Below are 25,960 nucleotides of genomic sequence, written 5' to 3' on the forward strand. Positions count from 1 at the left end.
TGTGCCATTGAGCTCTATTGTTGTCCAGAAACTATTAAAAACACATCAGTGAGCCACACTGTTGCACTGGGTGACCTGTTCCTTCATTACTATAAACACACATACATGTATTTATCCGCAGCTAAAAGTAGTCCACAATTTTTCACACCTGACTAGATTTGTGAGACGTTTCTAAAGACTTATGTCCAAATTGAGAGAAAGTATTGAGAGACGGCCTAACGCATTTAGTGTATGGAATTTCAAAGCACAGTTGATAACATCATTGGCTAATCATAGGTAGTAAATGATGAGTGATATTAAATAAGCATCAGGGAAATATAAGAGGTTCTTTTCTAAATTGGACCACAAAAATTATGGCATTGATTGAAATTGGTGCATTTGCTGCTTAATGCAGCAACGTTTTTTATTCATGTGAACATAAATCTAGTATTTACAAAGTAAAAGTTGAATCAGAGTTTTGTGATCACGAGTTCTTTGAGCGGAGCCTCTGTGGACCGGTCGGGGGTGGGTGGGTGTGTGTGTGTGTGTGTGTGTGTGTGTGTGTGTGTGTGTGTGTGTGTGTGTGTGTGTGTGAAAGCAAGCCGTGGCCATCCTCCATCTGCTCCTGGATGATTGTGGTTCTGGGGAACAATGTTGGTGAGACACTAAGCTACTACACAAACATACACACAAGTTCCAGCAAGTGTGTGTTTGTGTGCATGAATCTTTAAATGTATATCACTTCATTTACACTTGTGTATTTCATGGTGTTTATGTTGCATGTGTATATATTTCACTCTCAAGGATTAGAGCTTGTGGGTGTGCATGTGTGTGTGTGTGTGCGCGCGCGGACATCCCCCCCAGTAGTTGATTGGCAGAGATAGCTGCACTGAGGCTGGGGTCAGCATATGGCTCAGTGTGATAGCGATGCTGTGTTTGTGTGTGTGTGTGTGTGTGTGTGTGTGTGTGTGTGTGTGTTTAATGTGCATGTGTATCCCTGCCTTTCACTCTTTTTCGCACTCTGTTCCCAGTGAAATGATGGCAGCTCTGGGCATGTAGCGCTATTATCCCCCATATCCACACACACACTCTCACACACACGCACACACATGCACCGAGAGCAGCCAAACGCCTCACGGCCTGCCTGGCTTCTCTTTGCCAGCTCCCACAATAGAGCCTATTGTCCCACTAAGGCTACAATCTGTCTGTGTGTGACAAGGAGTGTGTGTTCTCACCATGGTAGAAAGGTGAGGGCAAAACCTTACAAATTGAAGACATTTTGTTATTGCTGATGCTGAAATGGGGTCATGTTGTCCTTAACCTCCCCTGAGCTCCACTACACCCATCAGCCATGGAAGGAGCACTTTGTTTGACTCCAAAGAAAGCTGCGCTGCTGCCTGTCTTCAGGTTACATCCTGCTGCATTTGATGTAATTGTGCAATTAACAAATCAGTGAGATATTAATTACAACTGCTGATGCAGGTGCTTGAAATGTCTTTGAAATATCATGAAAAAAATATATGAAAAAAAAACATTTTTATTAGAATAATGAAGAAACATAAATTCGCACAAGACCCCTTCTGAAAAAATTGTCAAATATAAATGGATGTTATCCAGCTATTCCGGCAAATTGACAGCAAATCCGCACCGCTCGTTGAGTGGTATTTGATGCTTTAAAATATATCAGGATTAGGTTTAGGGTTTGTGTATTATTGACGGTAAGAAAAGGAATGTGTGCAGAGGGGGAGGTGATTGTGGTTAATTGTTTCCCGTCGGGCAGATAGAGGAAATTAAAAGAAAAGGGTGAAGAGGAGGGGTCACGGCTAATCTCTCCCACTTGTCCTTGGGGAAATGTGTGTGAGTGTGTTTTGTGTGTGCAAGATGCTTTTTCAGGATCTCAGTCTGTTTCACAAACACATATCAAGCACCATGGTGTTTGACGCTGTGTAACATCTGCATAATTCCATTATACACTGGTTAGTCTGCTATTATGTGGATTTATGTTTATGTTATAAATCACTCGAAAGTGACGGAAAAATCTTTGAGAAAAAAAAAAGGAAAGCAGGTGTGTGAAGGCTGAACGGCAGCTATAGTGTATAGTTGGACAGAAGACCTATGGTATAACATCGACAGGCTATTGATTACATCGATTAAAATATAAAACGAGAAATGTGCTTCTCATAGGAAATCTTTAGACAGTACCCCCTGGACTCAACAATGACTACTCGCAGGAGTGTTTGTCACACAAGCAAAAAGCACTGATGTTTTAACGCAGTAAACTCAAGTTCCATTTGTATTTTTGGGCATTCACCACCACACACACATAGGTGTCTCACTGGCAAAGTCCATAGATACAGTAGGTATGAGGCCTGAATTATCAGAGCTGGTTTGTGAGGACTATTACTTTAGATATTACTCATGTTGTATAATGTTTTTTCATTTGCTCTAACTTCCAAAATATATGATTCATGTAATGACTCTGTGTGTCTCTGTGTGTGTTTGTGTGTGCACACATACGTGCCTTGTCACCAAGAGCTGTGCAGACACATGAGCTGTAGCCATCAGTGGCTTGATCACACCTTTGATGGAGCAGACCCCCCTCTGACTGGTAAACAAGCTAATCTGTAGTGTGTGTGTGTGTGTGTGTGTGTGTGTGTGTGAATGCACTTTGTGGCAGTGTGTGTGATTGTAAGTATTTTATGTGACAAGGTGTTTAAGATTCAGGGTGGATTGTTGATCGGATGATCACGACCATGGGCAAATGCAGTACAGCAAACTGTGTGTCATAAGCTCGAACAGCCGTCAGATATTTTGCCTTGAAAAGACAGAAAGAGGAGATGGGTCTTCAGAGGCTGGGAGTAGCTATTTAAATAGATAATTGATGATTGATCGATCACTTTAAAAAAAAAAATCTGTTTTGAAGAAGAAAAAAAACACATTTACAAACAGCTAATACGTGTGACAGTATATTCCAAAAAATGTTGAAACCTTTTATCCACATTATTGGGCACAAGTGATACTAAGTTATACTATATACTATGTTATATTGCTGCACTATACTTCTTCTACTATATACTGTTATATCTATACTATACATTGTTATTCTATGTTAAATTGACTCTTGCATTTATTATATTATTACAGACAAACATGTGTACTCTTGTATAGTTTCTGTTTATTTATTTTTAGTTTATATACCTATTATTATTTATTTATGTTACTTTCTATACTTATTATCTATTCTTATCTGTGCTTATTTTAAGTTGTTTCTGTTGTACTGCCGCAACAACCCAATTTTCCCGCTGTGGATCAATAAAGGTGTATCTTATCTCATTAATTATATATATTATGGCTGCTGCAACAATGTTATTTTTATTATCGATTAATATACTGATTAAGACGTAAAACATTACGATATCGAGACCTCTTCATATTGCTTATTTTATCAAACCAAAAGTCCAAACCCCAAAATTATTCACTTTACTATAATTTAAAGCACCTTTTAAGCCTTGTTTTGGAAAGGTGCTATATTAATAAAGTTTATTAATATGATTATAATTATTTAAGAAGCAAAAAATAAATGAAAAGCAGAAAATATTAAACCATGAACCATGATTGAGTTCAAATATATATATATATATATATATATATATATATATATATATATATATATATATATATATTCTGTTTCATTAACTACATTTCCAGTTATTTTCAGTGTTAAAGCAAGTGGAAAGATGAGATGTAAATTTTCCTCAACTTTGAATTTAACATCTGTACAAAACACCAAGGATGTCAGCAAATACTTTTGTGTCACTTCTCATATCCATATTAAGGATATATATGTGTGTGCGGAGGATGAATATTGTCTAACCATTGTTAGAGCCTGCAGATAAGAACAGGATCCATCTCCTTAATCAGAGAATTATTATTATGGCCTCTGTGACATTCACCAACACGTGTGTATGTGTGTGTGTGTGTGTGTGTGTGTGTGTGTGTGTGTGTGTGTCCATTAAATAAAGCTTGTATTGCGCTGGCAGCTTTAGGGCTCCCCAGCGGTGACTGGGAGGAGGGTGTGTTCATGTGTATTTCTCTCTTTGACATTTGTGTGTGCACAAAGGTGAAATAGTGGGGTGACAAGGGGCCAATTAATGTATCGGGTCTGTTTTTCTTCTTGTGGGTTTGTGTGTGTGTGTGGGTGGATGGTTTCCATGCACATTGGCCCCTAACATTTAGTAGTGCATTAGACCAACCTATCTCTGTCCTCATCTTTGGCGTACATGCACACACACACACACACACACACACACACACACACACACTCTTAATGAAATCACAAAGCCTCCATATCATTGCTATCGCAGAAAGATATAAACCCATTAGCTTTTTCCTTTGGGCATGGACACACACACACGCAGACACACACAGGTTTATCATTACATGCTGTAAAGCTTTTCCAATTGTATTATCCCTCTGATGTCCTTCTCTCTGTTGTCTGTTCCAATGCCTAGGGTGGAGAGGACAGATAGGGTGGGTGTTTGTGTGTGAGATGCAGAGTGAGATACTGTGTGTGTGTGTGTGTGTGTGTGTGTGTATTGCGCTGGCATGTGTGAAGAAAGATATCTTGTAGACAAGCTTTAGAAAATGGACAGAAGTTGTCTTGGTGCACTTTTAACATAATTGGTTTACCTTTGAAAATGGATGTTCAAGCTTCATCATAGTATGTTGTTACATACAAGTTTGGCTTTGTTTACATTCACAATCGCACAAAGTGGTTGCTACAACAGGATCGATTGTCCTACTTCACGCTCATAGAGATGTTGGTGTTTCACCCAGTTGAATTGTGGTGGGATTCGTTCACATGTCTGGCAAAAGGAAACGGTTCATAAAACCATTGAGGGAAAATCTGAATAGCAGTGAGTGAACACTGTTAAAAGAAAGCTGGACCCGTCAGTGTTGGCTCCTCTAACTCTCATCGCTTTGGTATGTTTCAGTATAAAGCACACCAGCTAGCCTTGTGAGCACGAGAGGACTGTGTACATTCAGCTGACGAGATGGCATTTGGAGCCACATGCAAAGCTTTAAAGCACCCATATTATGCTCATTTTCAGGTTCATAATTGTATTTTAAGGTTGTACCAGAATAGGTTTACATGGTTTAATTTTCAAAAAACACCATATTTTTGTTGTACTGCACCGCTCTCTCTCTCACTGCTGCAGATCCTCTTTTCAGCTGGTCTCTGTTTTAGCTACAGATTGAGACCTCTTTTCTTCTTCTTCTTCTGTACTGTCTTTGATTGCACTCAGATAGTAGCTCAGATGTAGATCATGTCAGCTAGCTAGCTCCATAGACAGTAAAAGAAAGGCTGTTTCTACAACTTCAGTCAGTTACAAGGCAGGATTAGCTGGGAGACTTCTAAATGAGGGCGCACATGTAAGTAGTTCTTTTGTGTGATTATGGTGAACTTGTGTGTGTTGTAGCAGTGCTTCGCTATTGAGAACGAGGTAGCATGCTAGCGTTAGCATTAGCGTTAGCATGCTAACACTAACGCTACGAGCTAATGGTTGCGGTTAGCCAGCTCGTTTCAGCTTGTGACGTCACAAGCCGTGCCGATTTTGAACAGCTCACCCGGAGACTGAAGGTAGGACACATTCAGAAACTGTATCTCACTCTAAACACCATGGATGTTTTTTTTTTCAAAGTTTGTGTGTGGAAGCACCAGAGACACAAAAGAACACCCCAAATCCCAGAAAAAGTGATTTTTTTCATAATATGGGCACTTTAAATCTGTCATCCTGTGGTTTCTATTTTATTTGTTATTTTTTACTTGTAATACAGTAATGTCCATTGCAACACCAATGGGTGAACAATAAGGCTGGCAATATTCCAAATGGACTTCATCCTACTACAAAGCTACTGTGTATCCAAAGCCTGATATAGCTTATTCACCTGTGCCATAGGGCTCGATTGCCAGTGAAAAACTAGCAAAACACATCAATGAGCCTCATTGCACTGGGTGACACGTTCCCTTTTCCTTCCTTTTATTACTATGAACATGGGAGCTGTAGTTTATTTTTGAGTCAATCTAATATACACCGCCATGCTGCTCCCGTAAATATACTTTTCAAGCACCAAATGTCTATTAATTCGCAGCTGAAAATAGTCCCCAACAAAGGCTTTGTTTTTTTTTTCTTTGTGTGTAACATTTGTTAAAAACTAAAGTTCCCAGCTGTTTTATAAGTTTGCCTTGTGTTTAAAAAAACTAAACAAATGAAAGAATAGATTTGTGATGTATTTTTAAAGACATTTTACGTCTTCAGAAGGAACCAGTGGGCTTAGGGCCTGAGTGCAACAGGGTAGGGAAGTCACTGTAGGAAGTACTGAGAAACACGTTTTTCAGTATGTGTTCACCAATGCAACAGTAGCTTTTTTTTCTCACAGAAAGGTTTAAAACATCTGTAATATTCATCAGCAGTAAAGTTAGTGAATTATAACCAGGGCTGGTGATATTGAAAGTATTGTTAGACGTTATCTGCTCCACTGCTTCAACAAGCAGCGCCACTTGAACAGAAGAGATGACTCACTCAAAGGCTAGTTATCTGCTCTCTCACCAGCATTGTAGCTGCTGTCAATGAAGCCTTTTTTAGACTATAAGTACAAAGTGTCAGTGACATTAATTAGCATACGTGGCTATTCTTTTGAGACGTGTGTTCTAGACAGGGAGAGTCAGCATATGGAATAATCCCATTTGGGAGTTGAGCTACCATCTGGAATTTTCCAAATGGCTAACTTCACAGGAATATGCCACAATTTATTTATTCATTCATTAATTAATTTTTTCTAACATTAATTGCCTTCAATTGTGGGTTTTCTGTTTTCTTCACTGAAGTCCTGCTCTAGTGAAAGCAAAACTGTGTTTTACCAATCATTTACCAACCAAGTTTTGGTCAGTTAATAATGAAAGGAGAAGGTTAACCACTTTAAAAACGGAACTCTTGACTGTGTGCAGCAGCATGTTAAAATGTAGTTTGTAAGGCATCCTATGCAACTAGAGAGGTTCTCTCTCTTCTGTCTCCCAATTCAGACTGACACAGTTACTCAGTTTTAACCCTCATTGGTAGTCGACCTGGATGGGTATGTGCGTCATCCAACCTTGTGAACAGGAAAGAATCCACACACATGCTATTTGCAATTACATTTAAAAATATGTGATTTGAATATATGACTGGCCCAAAGCACTCTAAAAAAATGTTTTAATAAAAATGTTATTTTCCCCAGAGGATTCAGTCGCTGCTAGTCCTGGACAATTTATTGAAATTGTTATTTTAAAATCAAATTCCAGTCACTTGATGCAGATCTGTAAGCTATAGACACATGGCAGTCCAAAGAAAGTTGGATGTTCCTTTACGCAAGACTGACGCAAGAAGAAGTTTCACTCCTTACTTCATTAGGTCCCATATTATGCTCATTTTCAGGTTCATGCTTGTATTTTGGGTTTCTACTAGAACATGTTTACTTTAATGTCCAAAACACATTATTTTTCTCATACTAGCTATCTGAATATACCTGTATTCACCTTTTGTCTAAAACACTCCATTTTAGCGCCTGTCTCTTTAAGCCCCACCCTCCTGTAGAAGCCCAGTTTGCTCTGATTGGTCAGCGTTTTTGAGTCTTTAGCATCTGTGCTCTTGGTGTGTCTACACCATCATTGCTGCCAGGGAATGACTGTAGCAGCACTTTCTATTTATATAGGTATAGTTGTGACATCACAGCTGTACGGAAGCCCTGACAGCTCTTTTTAAAGGCACAGTTTCTGAATACAAGCTGTGTGCAATTCTCTGTGGATTGAGAGATTGAATACTTTCACAGTATTTATATAGCACCATGACCTGCTTTAATACAATAAAAAACATTTACATTATGGGACCTTTAAACTGTAAATTGAAACCACATATATCGACATTCTGTGTCAATTCGTAAATAACAATTATATTAAAATATAAATGATCTCATTTAGATCATAAAAACTGTGGTATTGACAACTCTCAGCTACATGTATACAGTATATTCACACCGTATTCTACGTACAGACACACAATTCTCCATACAAACATCGGCCCACACACACACACATCCCAGCGGTGGGCCCAGCTCAGTATGCGCTAACAAGCTCTCTTTCTCCTCCCCTCGCCTCGCCTTCTCTCCTCCAGTCTCCCTCAGTCTCAAGTGATCGCAGGAGTCGACACCGCCACAATGTACTGCGCTGCGGGAGAGAGAGAGGGAGCGAAAAGGGCTGAGAGAGAGAAAGAGAGAGAGCTGGAGAAGGCACGAACACTGCACTCCTCTCTATTCAGCCACGCACAAGAAAATGAGTTTCTGACTCGATACAAAAGAGCCTTTTTATCCGCCCCCTCTCTCCTCTATCTTTCTCCTGTCTGCCTTTCGCTGCTTTGTTTTCTCCTTTTTCTCCCTCACCAACCTTTTCCTCTTCCTCCCCTTATAATGTTCCCTCTTTCTTTGCTTTTCTCTCTTCGAAAGAGAGATATTATTCTGCTAATGACTTAATAAGAGAAGCCATCTGAAATTCAATTACAGTAGATTTCATAGTGGCGACTGCCATTTGGATGCAGGGATGGATGAAGGCAGAGATTTGTTAACGCGATGCAAGTCTTATTTTCTTTGACCTCATTGGTTTCTACGTTTTAATAGTAGAAATAATAATTTTATGTCGCGATGCACCGCAAAATGCTTCACAAAAAAACATATTTAGTAGCCATAAAAAAGTTCAAAAAAATAAATAAACGCCACATTAAAAAGAAAAATCTTTAATTTATTTTTGAAAATGCTCAGTGAGCTAGCCTTTGTGATTTGAACACTCACACAAAAACCACACCACAAAAAAATGATGTGTTGTTTTTTGTTGTTAGTAGCCAAAGCCTTTTGAATAAATAGAAGAAAAGTTTGCCAGCAGGTGCCAGCAGATGCCAGGTGCCAGCAGATGCTTTTGTAGATAGCTTATGCTATCTACAAAAGCATCTGCTGGCACCTGCATACTCCCTCTATCAGAAATGTATTCAACAGAGATAGTGAGCACAAGGATGAACATGTGCTCTTTGGGAAAAGAAATGCACAAAAGTAATGCCAAAGACCAGTTAGCACCAAGAGGAAGACAAATATAGATTACCATGCCTTGCGAACAATTTCATTTAATTTCATTTATTTATCTCGAACAATCAACAATGTTGCAAGACAAAAAAAAATGTAAAACATAAAATAAAACACAAACAATCAGAATCTAACAACAAAAAAACAAAACAAAAATAAAAAATATAAAAAGGGATTAGTTCGAGAAGGAGCAGGCGGAAGCAAATAGCTTATTTGGTCCTGCCCCTTATTTCACAAAATCATAATAATACATAGTAAATAGATATGCAAATACAGCATACAATCTTTCGGTCTTACAATAACTTACAACAATGCAATAATATACAACAATACCTTTAAATTACAAATTCCAATCCTATGTTTCAGTTTATTCTTTTCTGTATTGGTCAAGTAATGATGTCTTTAATCTATTTTTGAACTGAATGATATTATGGCTCTGTTTGATGTCATTGTTCAGTCCATTCCATAAGGTCACCCCACAAACTGAAACGCACATGCTTTTAACAGTAGTTTGCACAAGAGGTTGCTTGAACATACAATGACCTCTTAGATGATATCCCCCGTCTCTTTCATTAAACATTGCACGTATGTTACATGGTAAATTATTATTTTTTTAACTTTAAACATCAATTGTGCAGTTTTGAATGTAACAATGTCCATACATTTCAGCCAATGTGAATTAAAAAACAGATGATTGGTGTGCTCATAATACCCAATGTGATTTATTATCCTAATTGCTCTTTTTTGCAATGCGCAAATTTTTGCAAGTTGCTTTTGTAGGTATTTCCCCAAACTTCCACACAATATAACGTATATGGTACAATAAGTGTGCAGTACAGAGTATGTAATGTATTTTCGTTCAAGATGTATCTAGTTTTGCTCAATATACCAATACTCCTGGCCATCTTCATGCACAGATATTTAATGTGTGGCTTCCAGCAGAGTTTATGGTCAAGAACAACACCCAGAAATTTATTTTCATAGACTCTTTCAATCGTTTCATTATCAATTACTATTTTGACATCTGTGTTTATAGTGCGATTTCCGAATATCATGAATTTAGTTTTGTTCAAGTTTAAAGATAACTTATTTGAATCAAACCAGAGTTTTAATGTATTCATTTCATTAGTGACCATTTCCAGCATCTGCTGCAAGTTATCCCCACAACCAAAAATATTTGTGTTGTCTGCAAAAATAGTAAATTTTAGTACATATGATGATTTACAAATGTCATTTAAGTAAAGGATAAACAGTTTTGGGCCTAAAACTGACCCCTGTGGAACGCCACAGGAAATATTAAGACTCGCTGACCGGTGATTACCCATTTGAACAAACTGACTCCTGTTTTCAATATAGTTTTTATCCAGTTAAAGGCCACACCTCTTATGCCATACCTTTCCAATTTTTTTAACAGGATTTTGTGATCAACAGTATCAACGTAAGAAAGCTTTTTTGCACACCTCTTTTGTCGGGCAGGTGCGTAGGATATGATCAAAAGTAGCAGATCAAAAGCTTAGAGAAGAGTCCCGCACACTGACCATATTATAATCAACAGTATCAAAAGCTTTTTTCAGATCTATGAAAATCCCCACTGCATAGTTTTTATTTTTCAATACAATTTGTTAATCTTTCAACTAACTCAATAAGTGCCATAGACGTTGATCTACCGGATCTGAATCCATACTGACTGTCCATTAGTAAATTGTTTTTATCAATGAAATTATCTAGCCTTTTGACAAATAGTTTTTCAAGTATTTTTGAGAATTGAGAAAGCAGAGATATTGGTCTATAGTTATTGAAAATATGAGAGTCACCAGATTTATACTATAATGGTGTTTATTGTATTCCATGTTCCTTTAACATTATCTTTGTTATTTTCTAGTAATTTATTATAATAATCCTTCTTACATACCCTCATTATGGTAGTTAATTTGTTTTTATATTTCTTATATTTTAACTCAGATTCTTTCGTTCTATATTTTATGAAATTCCTATAAAGGGTATTCTTTTTTTTTTACAGGCATTTTGAATTCATTTGGACATCCAGGGTGTTTCTGAATATCTCCATTTATTACAGTATTGTTTTATTGGACAGTTGTTATTATATAAAGTTGTAAATATGTCTAAGAATAGTTCATACGCATTGTTAAGGTCAGCTTCCTTCTTTACTTCCTTCCAGTTATACTTCATTAACTCCTTTCTAAATGCAGAAATAGTTTCTTCAGTCCTTAATCTCCTGAATATAGTCTCATTGCACTCCTTTTTCCCAATAAAATTACAGTCATGAGTCACAAAGATTGGTAGGTGGTCACTTATGTCATTAATTAATATTCCACTTAAATAGTTTAGTTTAAATAAAATATTATCTATCAGAGTGGCACCATTGCATGTTATTCTGGTAGGTTTTGTGATTGTTGGAAAAAGACTCAAACTATACAGTGTTTCAATAAACTCTTCCGTCGATTTGTGTTTGTTGGGATTTAGTAGGTCAATGTTGAAATCCCCACATATATAGTTGACTTTATGCTTTACTTTATTAAACATTTTTTCCATTATTTCTGTGAATATTTTAACATTGGATCCTGGTTTCCTATATACACAACTTACTATGACATTCTTCATTTTTTCCATACATAATTCAATTGAGATACACTCCATTATATCATCCATGACTACTGTCATGTTTTCAACAACCTTATAAATTAGCTCTTTATCAACAAAAAGCGCCACCCCCCCCTCCACAACCGTTTACTCTATTCACATAATTAAATTCATATCCCTGTAACTCAAAATCTATGCCCCTATCGGCATTAATCCATGTTTCTGAAATGGCTATAATATTAAAGGGTTTCTTGAACTGTCCTAAATATTCCTTTATATTCTGGAAGTTTGAATACAGACTTCTGCTGTTAAAATTAATGATAGATATGCCGTAATCAATTTTAGTATTATTATTGAACTGTTGCTCTGTGTAATAGCTACAGTTGTTATTTATGTTAACATAAAAGTTATTTTCTGGATCAATGTTATGTTCAAAATCAGGCGTACTTTGGTCATTGTCAGAACTAGAAAAATGAAAACTAGTCATATTATTAGACATAACAAAAAGCTAAAGCTTTAACAATGGAAAAATAAAATAACAATATAGCAATATAATAATTGCTTCCAAACTTGTCGAGCTGCTCAATGCTTCTGATACACATAACTTTAGCCTGCTCTGGTGGGCCATTTAATTTAACAAACACCTTGCAGTTGGAGGACCAGGTAGCTTGAATCTTCCCTTGTTTCTTCAAGAACCTTGCCTTTCTTGCAATATCTGCATTCGTTTTGGTTAGATCGCTGTCATTCAAGTCACTGTTTGATAATCCACCAGCAGCGCCATGGCGCGCCCCAGAAGCGTGCGTGAAGCGGCTCTCCGCTCCACTTTTCAAATGTATGCTTTATATAGTGCCCTCAAACATTTCAACTTTGGAAAGAAAAAGAGGTAGTGTCCTTGGCATTGACTAACAGTCTGCTAACTATCCCACAATGCAGTGCTTCACTGTTTGTAGATGGGAAGGAGTTCCTTGTACCCGTTTTTGCACATGCAGGACAATTTACACCATTAACTCAGGCCTTTGTCACAGCAGACCTGTCACAGTAGGAAAAGCACAGGTACTTCTAATAACATTAACTATGGCTCTGTTCTATTCAAGCATCCCAGTAAGACATGGCAGTGTGACAGTGAGCCAGCACCCACAATACCAGGAGCCTGAAACTGAAGCAGCTAAATGGAACCCACCTGTGCTTACATATCAAAATGTTTTCTGAAATTAAGGCATATTGTTATTAGAGTTTGGTGGCCTAAGGTAATTCCACCCGTCTAATTAAACAGAGTAATCGAAAACACCTGTGGGTGCGCAGGGCCTTTAACTATCCCAAATATGAAAGTGATATTGCTGCTTATGTAAATGTTTTGCATCAAAAGTGCATCCATCTCTCTCCATATGTCGCCCCCTCCCAGTGGGGAGCTGGTGTTTGTGACACTGTGACATAAGGCCACAGGCAGCGAGGCCACGCTGAGAGGAAGAAAGAGGGAGAGCGATATAAAGGAGGCAGACGGAGGAAGAGCGAAGAAAAGTAAAGTGATGTTCCTGTCATTTATCTCAGCAGTGGTACAATGCCTGTGTATTTATTTCTCAGCCTTCTCCTTGTTCCTTCTTTCGGTTTCCCCTGCCTTTTGTAGACCTCTTTCTTTCCTGCAGGTGTCATTTAAACTTTTTCACCTTCTTAGAAATAATGAAATAGTGGCCTTTTTATAAGGCAGTGCATTTCTAAAAATCTATTTTCCTAGCTGCTGCTTCATCATACAACCACACAATATGTATACATGTAAAGCTAATTATGTGTTGTTTGCAGGAATAAATATTAGTTTTTGGTCCTAATTGCATACTATCCACACATCTCTCCCCCGCTCTCACACCACACACACGTACACACAATATCAATCACCTAAGTGTGATGCAGGGGAGCGGGAAAAGGCAAACGGTGAGATCACGTAGAGACTTGGTGCGAGAGACACTGGCTTGACGCTCTGTGTGTGACTGCTGCTCTTCTCTCAGCTCTCTATGGGAGACACACACACACCACATCATGTTGTTACTTAAATATCCTTTCTTCCCCTGTCTCACCCGCTGTCCTCCCCTTTCACCTCTACTGTGACTTGCTGCAGGATTCTCACCCTTCCTTTTCACCCTCGCTATTTCCTTCCTGTCTTTTTACAAGTTCTCTTCCTCCCTCCCTCAGCATCTTGCTTTCTTTCCACCTCTAGCCTTCATCCCTCCTCCTCCCCAACCTTTGTTTCTTCTCTGACTGGCGCCCCTTCGTTTTTTTTTTTGCCTTTGACAGCAAGCATTGGAATAACTAATATTTTTACATCTAAAATCCCTTGGAAGTTCCCTGTGAAATCACGTATGGCAGATTTCAGTAAAATTTTAGATAAACTGTGTCATCCGTCCAAAGTTTATTAAAGTTTCTCCCTCTCTGCTTTGCCAGCTTTTCCCACTCATCCCCCCACCTCACCCTCCTCCTTTTTCTTTAATTCTGCCAGCGCAGTCTGTCCCTCCACTTTAAAGGAGCCATATTGTTGTTATTATCATTGTCTCTAACTGGATCAGTTACCATTAGACCTGAATCTTTCTCCTTCTGAGGCCCATAGACCAGCTCTCTAACCCAATAGAAAACCCATGGGAGCTATTACAGATGGCTGACCCATTCACAACGCACCCACACACACACACATTTACACACACACACACACACACACACTGAGGTACAAATACACATTTTTTTTCATTCTGAAGATTCATTGGCCTAATCCCATCACACACTCAAACAGGGACACATGCACTTACATACACACATTGTGCCTGTTCACAACCACTCTTTATCAAATACAGACACACACGCACACACTCACTCTGTTCTCATTGAAAATCCTCGGTTATTGGAGCTCACTGAGCAAATGATAATACTATTTGGAGATGATGGGACTGAGTTGTGTGTGCGTGCGTGTGTGTGATTGTGTGTGTGTGTGTGTGTGTGTGTGTGTCCAAGAGACAATAACTGCTGCATATGGCTGTCATTATGGTTGGATGAATGAGTAGGACTAAGGAAGAGAGGGTAAATGTCATTCTATCAATGAGGTTACCTCTAATAAATGGACAGTTGAAGTCCTGGTTTCCATTTACTCCGCTCTCCTCTGAATCCCTGCACCTCTCTTTTGAATTCATCGCTGAAGGCTGTGTAATAGCAGGTGATAAAAAGGGCTTTGGTTTTCTTTTTCTCAGAGTAGATTCACATTGAAAACTAGGTATGTAGACTTAACTGGCTTGTGTTTTATCTGAAAAATGCTACTTACTCATTTTATTTCATTATGTTTTATTTTGTTCTTGTTTTATGTCTTTTCTTAAGTTTGATATTTACTTATATTACAGTATCCATTTCAGCTTGTCACAGTATTTTCTTTTCTATTCTGTTACTTTATTATTATTATTATTATTATTATTATTATCTAGTATTTATTACTATTTCCATCTTTTTGCTCTTTTCGTGTTCTATTGGTGTCTGTGTATTTTTTGTTTGTTTGTTTGGCCTTGACCTTTGACATCAGCTATGAGGAGCGAGCCCGATACCTAGAGACCATCGTACAGCACCACCAGGAGCCGACCACATTCGAGGATTACGCAGCTCGAGTCTACAGTCCAGCTCCCTGCACACACCTGCCCTCTGACACAGGTAAGACACAACCTGCTGCTCTGTGAAGCATACAGTAACCCAGACAAATATTACACCAAATGCAGACACAGAGTTTCTTGCTATTTCTAGTCCCTTGCCACAAATCCTTGGGAGAATTTAGAACTGAAGGCAAGTGGCATTAAAACAAACTATGACTGAATACTAGAGTTGTTCCAATATCTATACCAGTATCGGAAATGCCTTCGTTCTGCCTAAAAAGCCTAATGCTGCATTGTAAACTACCAAACAAGCAGCATATCTCTCTTTCTGTGCCTTTTTAATGACAGAGCTACCCACACACACACACACACACACACACACACACACACACACGTGCACGCGCACACACTGGCAGCTCACAGTCTGATTCACAATCTTGTATCTGATGAGTTCTGTTTTCTGTCCAAAGCTTTGCTCAGCCTTCTTCTGTCTCCAGAGCATCTCTGAGGAATTAGCTGTAGCCGTAGAGATGCCAGGCATGCATATGGGAGTTATATTCTACGGTATGACTCTCATATGTATCCTGTTAAGTTTATTAGACGGATACTAATAATCTTTGTCTGTAATGTGTCTGGTTAGGTGTAATTTAAAAAATAGCGTACTGTCCTTTGCCTCACACATAATCAAATTAGTCAATGCTGCAGTTATTTACAATAATTGAATTCTGCCGCTAAGCCACACACTTTCTTTATAAAGAGGTACATGAAGCAGCAGCTGTGTGACGAAGGCCTCCATACATATCAGTGTGTTGATGTAAATGTTTGTAGGAAAACTGTGACATGAGGTTTTGCTTTGTTTCTTACTGGTCATGCAAAGGCATGACTGTGAGTGTTTGTCTAATTGATCACCTTTTTTTGTTCTTGTCCAGCTGTTCTTCATCTCACCTGCTATTGTGTCAAAACAAAATATTAATAATTGTACAATAATAATCAACCTGCTTTGAGGCTGAATAACATTTAACACAATATGTTCCCCAATGTGTTCATTTAGAATATTGTGTGGTACTGAAATCCTCTGTCAGAAGTATTTTTTGCTCTGTATTGGGTTGTCAGTGTGTTGTTCAGCCCCAAATGTCATTTCAGAACACAGGATCAAAACGTTAGTCAGATCATAAGATAGACATTTTAGTACTTGCACGTCTCAATTTGCCTGATTCCGAGTCCTCTTATGCAAATCATGTCCAAAGTTCAGAATTCAGATTGTGTGTTTTGACAATCTCGACAGCATAATAATCCTGTGCTCTGAAATAAACCTTGCTCAAATAACTACAGCCCCCCTTCCCCTTATCTATATCTCCCTCTCCCTATATTAACTTACAGGTTCCCCTCCCTTAACAGCACAATGATCAAATATTCTTCTCTCTTTCTGTTTTTTTTTTTTTTTATTTAAATTTCACCTGTTTTGTTCATTTGTTTGATTATTTTTTCTGTCTAATATTTTTTTTTTATTATTTGCTTTTCCCTTCTTTCTTTTTTTTCATGTTATTTTTGTTTATCTATTTTTTTTTCTTCTTTTTCTTTTCTGTTTGTTTCCCCCCTTCCTTTAGATCGTAATGTCTCACTTGCCTATAGCTAAAAGGTAAGCCTGGTCACATGATTGACTCGCCCCGTTCTGATTGGCTCTTCCAACTGACATTTCAGCCTAACCTCTGCTTTCCTCGATTCCTCCACCATATCGTGTTTTCTTGATTTGTCTGTTTTCTCCTCTGTGTTTTCCACAGTTTAAGCAGGTCTGCATGGGTTTCTAGTTGTCAACTAATTAAAAGGAAGTGTCATTTTCATCTAATCTGCAGGTGTTGTTTGGTATGACTCATTATAGTTTGCTAGTTATGAGATTAAGAGAAGAGTCATTTTCTTTTCTTTTTCTTTTTTTTTTTTGAGCTCAGAAATTAGCTCGATTTAATTATGTAACTTTTAAAGGTCCTATGACATGCTGCTTTTTGGATGCTTTTATATAGGCCTTAGTGGTCCCCTAATACTGTATCTGAAGTCTCTTTCCTGAAATTCAGCCTTGGTGCAGAATTACAGCCACTAGAGCCAGTCCCACAATGAGCTTTCCTTAGGATGTGCCATTTCTGTGTCTGTAGCTTTAAATGCTATTGAGGAGGAGAGAGGGGGGGCAAGGTGGAGGGTGGGGGTGTGGCCTTGACCAACTGCCACTTTGCTCGTTTGCAAGCCATTATGTCTCTCTCTCTCTCATGGGTGGGCCAAATTCTCTGGGCGGGCAAAGCAGAGAAAGGGGAGGTAACCTTCCTCCTTATGACCTCATAAGGAGCAGATTCCAGATCGGCCCATCTGAGCTTTCATTTTCTCAAAGGCAGAGCAGGATACCCAGGGCTCGGTTTATACCTACCACCATTATACCTATCACCATTCTAGCCACTGGGGGACCATAGGCAGGCTGGGGGAACTCATATTAATGTTAAAAAACCTCATAAAGTGAAATGTTCATGCCATGGGACCTTTAATCTTGAAGCACAAAGTGTAATGTTAGTCCCATCCTTTTCCCACTGATCAAGTTTATGTCCTAGCTACTTGTCATCTAGATTGTAACAACCTGCCCGCAAGCAGTGGACCTTGTTGATCTAAATTAGCTTTTTTTTTTAATGCTGTCATTGCTATGATTATTTTAAACCTGCATTAACTGATTTTTTTTAGTCACTCGGCGGCAGCAGAAAAAGCTGTAAACAAAGCACAGACATATTAGCACCTTATAAGGTTGTTTAAAATGCCTCCAGTTTATATAACGCCATGTGTGACTTTTATTCCTTAAGCCCGAGATGTGCATACCAAACTACACTCAGGGGTGTGATGAAAGTGAGATATCCTTTTTTTTAAAACAATGTGAGATTTCTGCTCTTTTGTCTGTTCACTCACTCACTCACATTTTCCTGTTTGTTTCTGTTAACCTGCGATGTCAACACTGACCTGGTGAAACTTCACCTCAAACCTTTTGTCCGCTCCTCTCCTCCTGGTTTTGATATGACGTACGACTGAATGTGTAACTTTAAACTAACATTAAAGTTGTGTTTCTTCTTCAGTAGACTTGTATATGTATGTATTGTTACATTTGAAATAAGTATCTTAGTGGTGGGGATAAGCAAATTGAAGCCTACATATAATGTAGTTAGGATGTATTCATTATAACATGTATCATTATATGTATATATATATATATATGTGTGTGTGTGTGTGTGTGTGTGTGTGTGTGTGTGTGTGTGTGTGTGTGTGTGTGTGTGTACATACATAAGTGTTTTGTGTGTCGTCCGACTTTTTGTGTTGTCTTTGTGTATTGAGTGGTTTTTCTTTTTATGTGTGGCAACTTCTTGTTCTTTGTTGTTATTCATTTTTTCTGTTTTCTTTCTTTTCTCTAACCACCCCTCCTTCACTCTCCTAAACTGCTCCTTTGTCCTCTCCTCTTTTACTTTCTCTTTTCTCCATTTTGCTGTTTTTAATTTTCTCTCCTTTCCCTATATTTTCTCTTTTTCAATCTTTTCTGTATCCTCCCGGCTTTCATCTTCTCGCCTCTCTTTGTTACCGACCGTCCTCTCCTTCCTTCCTTCCTCTCCTTTCCTTTTTGTTTTCCTTTCCTCAACTTTCTTTCCTCTCCTGTCTCCTCCTCCTCTTCCTCCTCCTCCTCCACTCTAGTGGAGCATAGTGATATGTATATGATGGTCCCTAAACCACTAGACAGCTTTAATCTGCTCAGGGTGAAGGGGAAGGGTCTGAAGCAGAAGGTCCTTCATGCTAGCTGTGAATGGTATGCTTTATAGATACAAAATCACTTTAGGTCTTTTACATCATGTTCTTAAATATCATTTTATTTTATTTATTTTTCTAGTCTAATTATGTCTGCTTTCCCAACAGCTCATGTGGAAGGTTTTAGCCAGAAGAGAGCAGCTCTTGGCTCACTTGCAACCAATATAAACTGTAAAGTCAGATTTTGTAAAAAGATATGTGATGTAGGATAAGTATACAAACCATTTTTACCTATTTATTAAACACAGTTATCAGCAGTGTTTAATTCGATACTGTTTGGTGAAATGAAGTCAGTATTTATGACTGTTTAGCAGACAATCTTGTAGAGTGCAGGTTCAAAAGTAATAATCTCCCTATGAATCCAGTCAGTCATTATTATTATTATTATTATTATAACAGTATGTTATAACATACATCTGGATGGAGCTATTTATCCTCTTAAAACTGAACAGACACCAATAACAGCCATTGAGAGCTGTCCAGAAAAGGATCAGCTGATATTCAGGGAGCATCGGCACTTAAACTAAATCCAAACAGTTGTCAAGCAGCAGGTATATTTAGCAACAGGCAGGTGATGTCAAGACTAGTTTATTTATGTAGATTTTAATCACACATACAGTCTCAGAGGGAAGAAACATCTTAAAACAGAGTCTGTTTTTCTAGGAAGTACACAGTAGGGATTCAAAATAAACCCAGTATAGAATACTAATAGAGCTTGTATAGTACATTGCCTGTTTTTCTGTCTTGTTGTCCTGTCTGTGTCTGTCTCTGTCCGTCATTCTGTCTGTCCTGCCTGTGTGACTGTAGAGGTTTGTGCAGTCTGGCTCTGTAGAACATCATGGGGCGTGATGTAATTTTTTTTATTGTCCCTTCTTCCTTTTCATCCTCTTATTTGCCTCCTCCCTCCTCTCCTTTATCTCTCCCTCCCCCATCAATCCACCCCCTTCACTTTGCCCTTCACCCCACACCTTCCCCTGCCTCCTCCTCTTCCTCAGGCTCCTGCCTAGAGATTCTTCGGGCAGAAAGTCCGGCTCTTGGGGAGGCCGGGAGCGACTCGGCGTCCCCCATGTCTCCTCGGACTAGCAAGAGCCGCATGTCCATGAAGCTGCGACGCTCCTCTGGATCAGCCAATAAGACTTAAGATCTCCAGATTATATGGCCCAGTCCAAACTGAACAGGCAATCAGACACTTAGTCTGTGAAAGATGTTTGGCCTACAGTTGTGCTTAATAGTAAAAGAAATTAAACATGACAAACGTTAAAATGATTAGAATGACATTCACATAGATATTCATTTCCAACAGGAGAAACAATGGGTGGTGCTCTCAGTAATGAGAGTAACCATCACGGGTGACTGTAGAATTTGACTTGACTCATCCAGTTGTACTCTCAAAAACACATGTAATAGTATTTTTAACTGTATTACACTGTAACTTTATTTTGAAAATGCTCACAGCTGCTGAATTTAGCCTTGGCTTTGTTCTAAAAAAAACAACTCAGAAACCAGTTGAATCAGTGCTGCAGCGTGCTGATCTTTGCCACAGTAGAAACAGCAGAACAAGTGCAGCCTTAGCAGTGCAGTATTAGTTCATAATAATCTGTGCCATGTTAGAAATTGCGCAAACTCCAGTGTAACCGTAACTGCTAAAAAAAAAGCTTAACTGTGCCACATTATACACCGTTCTTTTTGGAGAGCTCGTTCAGTGAGATCAAACTGCAGAACAGAGAGAGACTGAACGTTGCTTTGGGGAATCTGTATATTTGTACTATAGTCAGTCCATGTGTGTACAGACAAAATTATGAGTTTTGATATAAAAAAAAAGAATGAATTCAGAATGATTGCACCTGTAGTGTTGCATGGAGAAAGCAAGATAAAGGTATATTTTTGTTCTCAGTATATTAGGCCTATAAACATGAGGGCAGGGGTCAGTTTGTAGTTAGTCCTCGTAAAATGTAAATAGAAATTCATTAATTTGCTAACAATAAAACAAAAACGTTGGTCATGGATGTGGATGTGGCAACGCTGTCAAGCCAAATATTTTCTCTGTTTAAATCCCCTCCTTGAACTGTTGGATCTGAAAGCTGACCCTCTGAGTGAAGACATGTGAGAGTCAGGGGTAAAGTAATAATGAGGGAGGGATTATTTGTCGTTCATAAAGGAGAGAAATGCGCCTCCTAGAAAATGAATAACATAAACTGTTCAAAGAGAAAGCACTTGTTACATAAAATTTTGACTTTTTTTGTGCTCTTGCTGTAAAATGTGGACAAGCACTGATGTTCATTGCATTTTTTTTCCTTGTTTGTTTTTTAAATTGACTGTAAAATGTGTTTTGACCCAAATAAGAATGTTGCTGTATTTTTAAGTTCAGTGTCACTCCATCATCTGAGGAACCGCAGCTTTTCTTTTTTGTTCCTTTTAGCTATATATATATTCTGTATATCTATATATGTATGAGTATAAATATATAGTAGATATATAATATCTATAGGGATGTGTACAGTGTGAGGATGATTGCTGTGTATATACTGTTATGTTACAATAGCTGCCAAAGCCAAACTGTGGTTTAACTTCAAACCACATATCTGCTTAAATTGGGTTGACACTACAAGATTTTATGCTTTATGTTTACGGTTTTTCCTTTTCATAACCAGTTTTGACTTCATTCTTTAAAGGTAATTTCATTTTAGCTCAAGTACTTTTCTTTACGGTTGATATGCTTAACCTTGGTACCACAGCCAGATTGGGCCCAGAGTCTTTTGTGGCAGGTTTGGCTGTTATTGGTGATAATATTTTCACCACCTTAATGGTGGTGGAAGGAGGAAAAGCAAAAGTGTATAAAGGTGAGATACTGTAGAGCTGAGGCCAAAGAGGGGGCAGAAAGGAAAGAGATGTCAACTTATCATCACTTAACATGTAGATATGAGTGGATTTTGTGCTGCATCTTTGTTCTTTTCTTTTTAAACACCGCTCTTATATTTAGACTCATCCCCAGTTCCAGTCCTGGATGGAGGGGATCCGCATGTAATCACAATCCAGAAAATGTAACACTACCATTTATGTATTTAACGTCCTCGTTTTAGCACTCCCATGAGTTTACCTCAACTCAAATAAAACTGACATGGTTTGAAATTGGCTTACATTGTTTATGTACTTCAGGGTTTTCTTTATAAATGGTCTGAGCTGCGGTTATCAGGATTAAACCTTCCATTTATTTTATGTGATGGCTTGTTTTCCACGTTTTCATAAATTTTTTCCCCCTATGGCCTGGTCCCTGGTTAAGAAAACATACGTACATAAAAGATCTTTATTTGAAAATATAGATCTGAGTTAAAGGTTTTGCATTATGCTTCCCTGCTTAAAGTTTGTGTATTCACAACTGTATTTTCTGTTACTGTTTTATTTCAGCCATAGATTCTTTGTAGAAAGGAAAGGGAATGTTAAACTTTGTTTTACCCCTCCGCGGGGTTGAAATTGTTAAAGATTTGTCAGTGTAAAAAGAGATCAAATTCATGTTGTGTTACTTTGTGTGTGAACATTTCAGATGAGATTTGAGTTGTCACTTTAAATTATTGCTGTTACAATTATTATTATTATTATTATTATTATTATTATTATAGCTGAGGTTGAAGCACCATTGATTGGTTGTGGCACATGGTCTATAGTAGCCCCTGCACTCTGGGACTGATCTGTACATGCTGTATGTAGAATGCAGCTAACCTGCGAGTCACTGACTGCATCTCCATTTGTTTGGTTACATCCTGTAAACACTTTGACAACCTGAACCTGTTCAGGCTACATCCTAAACTCTGTACCTTTTTATAACCTTTGGATAAAAATATCATGATGCTGCTTTTATATACATAGTTCATATTTCAAATTTGTTTTACAGATTGTAAGTACTCCTGAGGATTGGTGGACTCAGATGTTTGACTTTAGTTTAAAACCCTTATTAGCAGCAACCAAAATGTATGAAGTTACCCAAAGCCTTTCACCATTATAAAGAATTAATATACCAAATTCCCTGAGAACTGGTCTGTCTGGATATTTTGACCCCGATTGTTAAAGTTGACGTATTTGTCAGCCTTTTTGACCCATCTGACATCTTGGTTGTCTCTGCATATCAGCCGCAGAAATGTCCCTTTATAGAAAATTTGGAACTTCTGTGTCGATGAATGCTCTCAACGTGAGGCTTGTGATGGATGCAGGTTCACAAAGGTGATGTATGTAACTACTGACTGTACATACTGCATGACACCAGTTCAGTAATAACTGCATGTGTTGATCATGTAACAGCTGTATCACAACACACACACACATGCACGCTCGCACACACACTCCTCAAACTATGTTACTGTCAGACCTGTTGTATGTAAACGTGTAATGTCTCTTTTGGACACAGAATGCGTGAATGTGTGATGATGGAATTTGACAATAAATGATTCGTACCACTTGACTGACAGACGTGTGTGTGTGTGTGTGTGTGTGTGTGTGTGTGTGTGTGTGTGTGTGTGTGTGTGTGTGTGTGTGTGTGTGTGTTTACATGAATGAGTTGACAGGGCAAGGCTCCCCATTAATCATACTGTCCCAACATTTATTAACAATAATTAGACAATAATTTAGAATAGATTTCACATTCAACTTCAAACATATCAAAATAGGCTTCATAGAACCAACAATTACATTTTTAGATTATTTTTTTTCATGAAGGCATTTAGCAAAAATTTCCACAGTAATATATAATCAATAAAGACGAAAGACACTTTTATTTACTAGCAGTACTAACATTAAATGTTCCGTTTCTGTATGAAAATATTTTCTAGCTGAGAAGCTTACTGGTACATTTACTATAAAAGGCATATTATGGTCTATCTGATTATTTTCTCTTTTTTTATTGTTCACTGTACATGAAATAGTCTTTGAAATAGAGTTAGGATATTGATTATTTCTCCAGTTCTTGGGGTAAGGAAGATCACTTTCTCAATGTAATTACAGGTTGCTACATATTACACCAGTAAGTAATGTAACACACTAGACTCCTCCTGAGCTTCAGTAGAATCTGATTACTTTGCCACAGAAGTATGTTGACCATGAGTCTAAATGTCTGCCACATAGAGAGACTTGTGTCAATCATTGCTTCAGTATATTCAGTGTAAAATTACCCCCTCTCGCTCTAATTAATCAAAATGCCCTTTCTGTCAAACTTCAGTCAGTCCCAGTCTCTCAAGTTATCACTAACTACAACGGTTGAGTTGCTGTGATTAAATGTCAAATCATTTACAGAGTGCTGGGCATAATATGAGATCTCAAAATGAGAGTTGAAAGAAAGACAAACGATGTCTGACTTATGATTGTATTACTAACTGTATACCTTGTAACAACAAATTAATAGAGAGAGATAATGGGTTTTGCTCTAAGGACTTAAATAGGAGAAATAACCCTTGTGATTAAGGGTCACTTTAATTTGCATCCAGTTAAAAAATTATATCATAACAATCCTGCTATTAGTTTAAGAAATCATCTTAGATTTGTCACATGTCCAATGAATGAAGTTGTCCCTTTAAAAAAAAAAAAAAAAGCTAGATAGTTTCACTCATTATGGTAGTATTACAATCCTGCTTGTTATAAACACTGAACAACCTGTGGAAGAATACAGAAGTGTGTTTTTGGCGACATGGTGTCAGTACCCTGACAGGGGTTGTGGTTTCAGTAGGTCGATATTTAGTTTCAGCACCATGGACAGTTCCACGGACGGTTCCATTTTTACTGACAGCGTTATATACTGTCGGCTATATAAGTATCCAGTTTCAGCGAAACAGCAAAGTTTTGTTAACATTTGCTCTTGACTGCATCAGTTTCATGACCATGGACAAGGTTTGCATCGTTCTGGTTTCAGTATATCATATGTGGACCTTTTTTTTTAAACAATTTAGAAGTTAAGATGCTTACTCACCTTTACACAAAAGGCATATAGTGACTCAACCGTAATTCACATCCTGTAACACACAGTGATACACGTTTTGCTTTTTGACTATAACTGAAAAAAATAGGCCTCAGTCCCAATTTACAATTTACAACAGTTAATAGGTTCTCCGTAGTAACAACCAATGACTAATTTTATTTTATTTTTTTAAATAAGCTGTTGGCTTGTTTGAGTGTATCTGTATATCTCGCGCGCGTTTTACGGTCGCACAGTCATCTGCAGCAGCATCACGTGCCGGTTCTCTGTGGGATGAGATTTGTTGATGTGTCTCGCGAGCCCCGGGGAGCTGAAGAATGTGGACGGACAGTGCTTGCACGTGAAGATCTGCTGCTGCTCGCATTCCCCTGTGCTGCTCTTGTCTCCTTGCGCGTGGAAGACGTCTGGTCTGAGTCCGCCTCCCAATGTTCCCGCCAGTAACTCGTCCCTCATCGCGTGCCACAGACGGTGCTTGTCCCTGATTTCAACCGACGGGAAGCGCGCGCCGCAGAGGTGACACAGGAACACCTGGCTCTGTCCTCCGCTGGTCTCGCGCGCCTGACCATAAGATGATGGGGGCGGAGACCCTCGCGCTGCCACCTCGTGCGCGGCCAGGTGTTTCTTCAGGTAAGCCTGTCGGCGGAATTTCTTTCCACAGTACCGGCACTCGTACACTTCCTCCTCCGGTAAGGACTGGACAAACTGTAAAGGAGGATGCGGGAGCGACGGCTGCTGTTGCAGGTCCGCGCGCTCGTCTGGGTTGCAGTTCAGTAGAAGGAGGCTCGAGGGTGGGCTGTCTGCCGCTCTCACCTGCTGCTGCATGTCC

At 38.5% G+C, this 25,960-nt stretch overlaps 2 protein-coding genes across 12 annotated transcripts in view; one reads left to right on the plus strand and one right to left on the minus strand.

Annotated features, from left to right (window-relative positions):
• ralgapa1 (Ral GTPase activating protein catalytic subunit alpha 1) overlaps positions 1-23,631 on the plus strand; it is a 77,189-nt gene extending 53,558 nt beyond the window's left edge. For 6 of the 11 annotated variants that reach the window (XM_031321212.2, XM_031321215.2, XM_031321213.2 and 3 more), the window contains 3 exons: positions 15,296-15,420; positions 19,068-19,179; positions 20,174-23,631. In XM_031321212.2, coding sequence (XP_031177072.1) covers positions 15,296-15,420; positions 19,068-19,179; positions 20,174-20,261 — 325 coding nt within the window. In that variant the 3' untranslated portion in view covers positions 20,262-23,631. Of the gene's footprint in view, positions 1-15,295; positions 15,421-16,966; positions 16,999-19,067; positions 19,180-20,173 lie in introns of those variants that run through there. The other 5 variants (XM_031321222.2, XM_031321221.2, XM_031321214.2 and 2 more) reach the window with 3 other exon arrangements.
• Positions 23,632-23,719: 88 nt separating this feature from the next.
• Positions 23,720-25,960, minus strand: part of LOC116065837 (insulinoma-associated protein 2) — a 3,716-nt gene continuing 1,475 nt past the window's right edge. The window contains exon 1 of the mRNA XM_031321475.2: positions 23,720-25,960. This exon is cut by the window's right edge and continues 1,475 nt beyond it. Coding sequence (XP_031177335.1) covers positions 25,357-25,960 — 604 coding nt within the window. The 3' untranslated portion in view covers positions 23,720-25,356.

Source organism: Sander lucioperca, chromosome 18 (assembly GCF_008315115.2).
Source record: "Sander lucioperca isolate FBNREF2018 chromosome 18, SLUC_FBN_1.2, whole genome shotgun sequence".
Classification (NCBI taxonomy): domain Eukaryota; kingdom Metazoa; phylum Chordata; class Actinopteri; order Perciformes; family Percidae; genus Sander; species Sander lucioperca.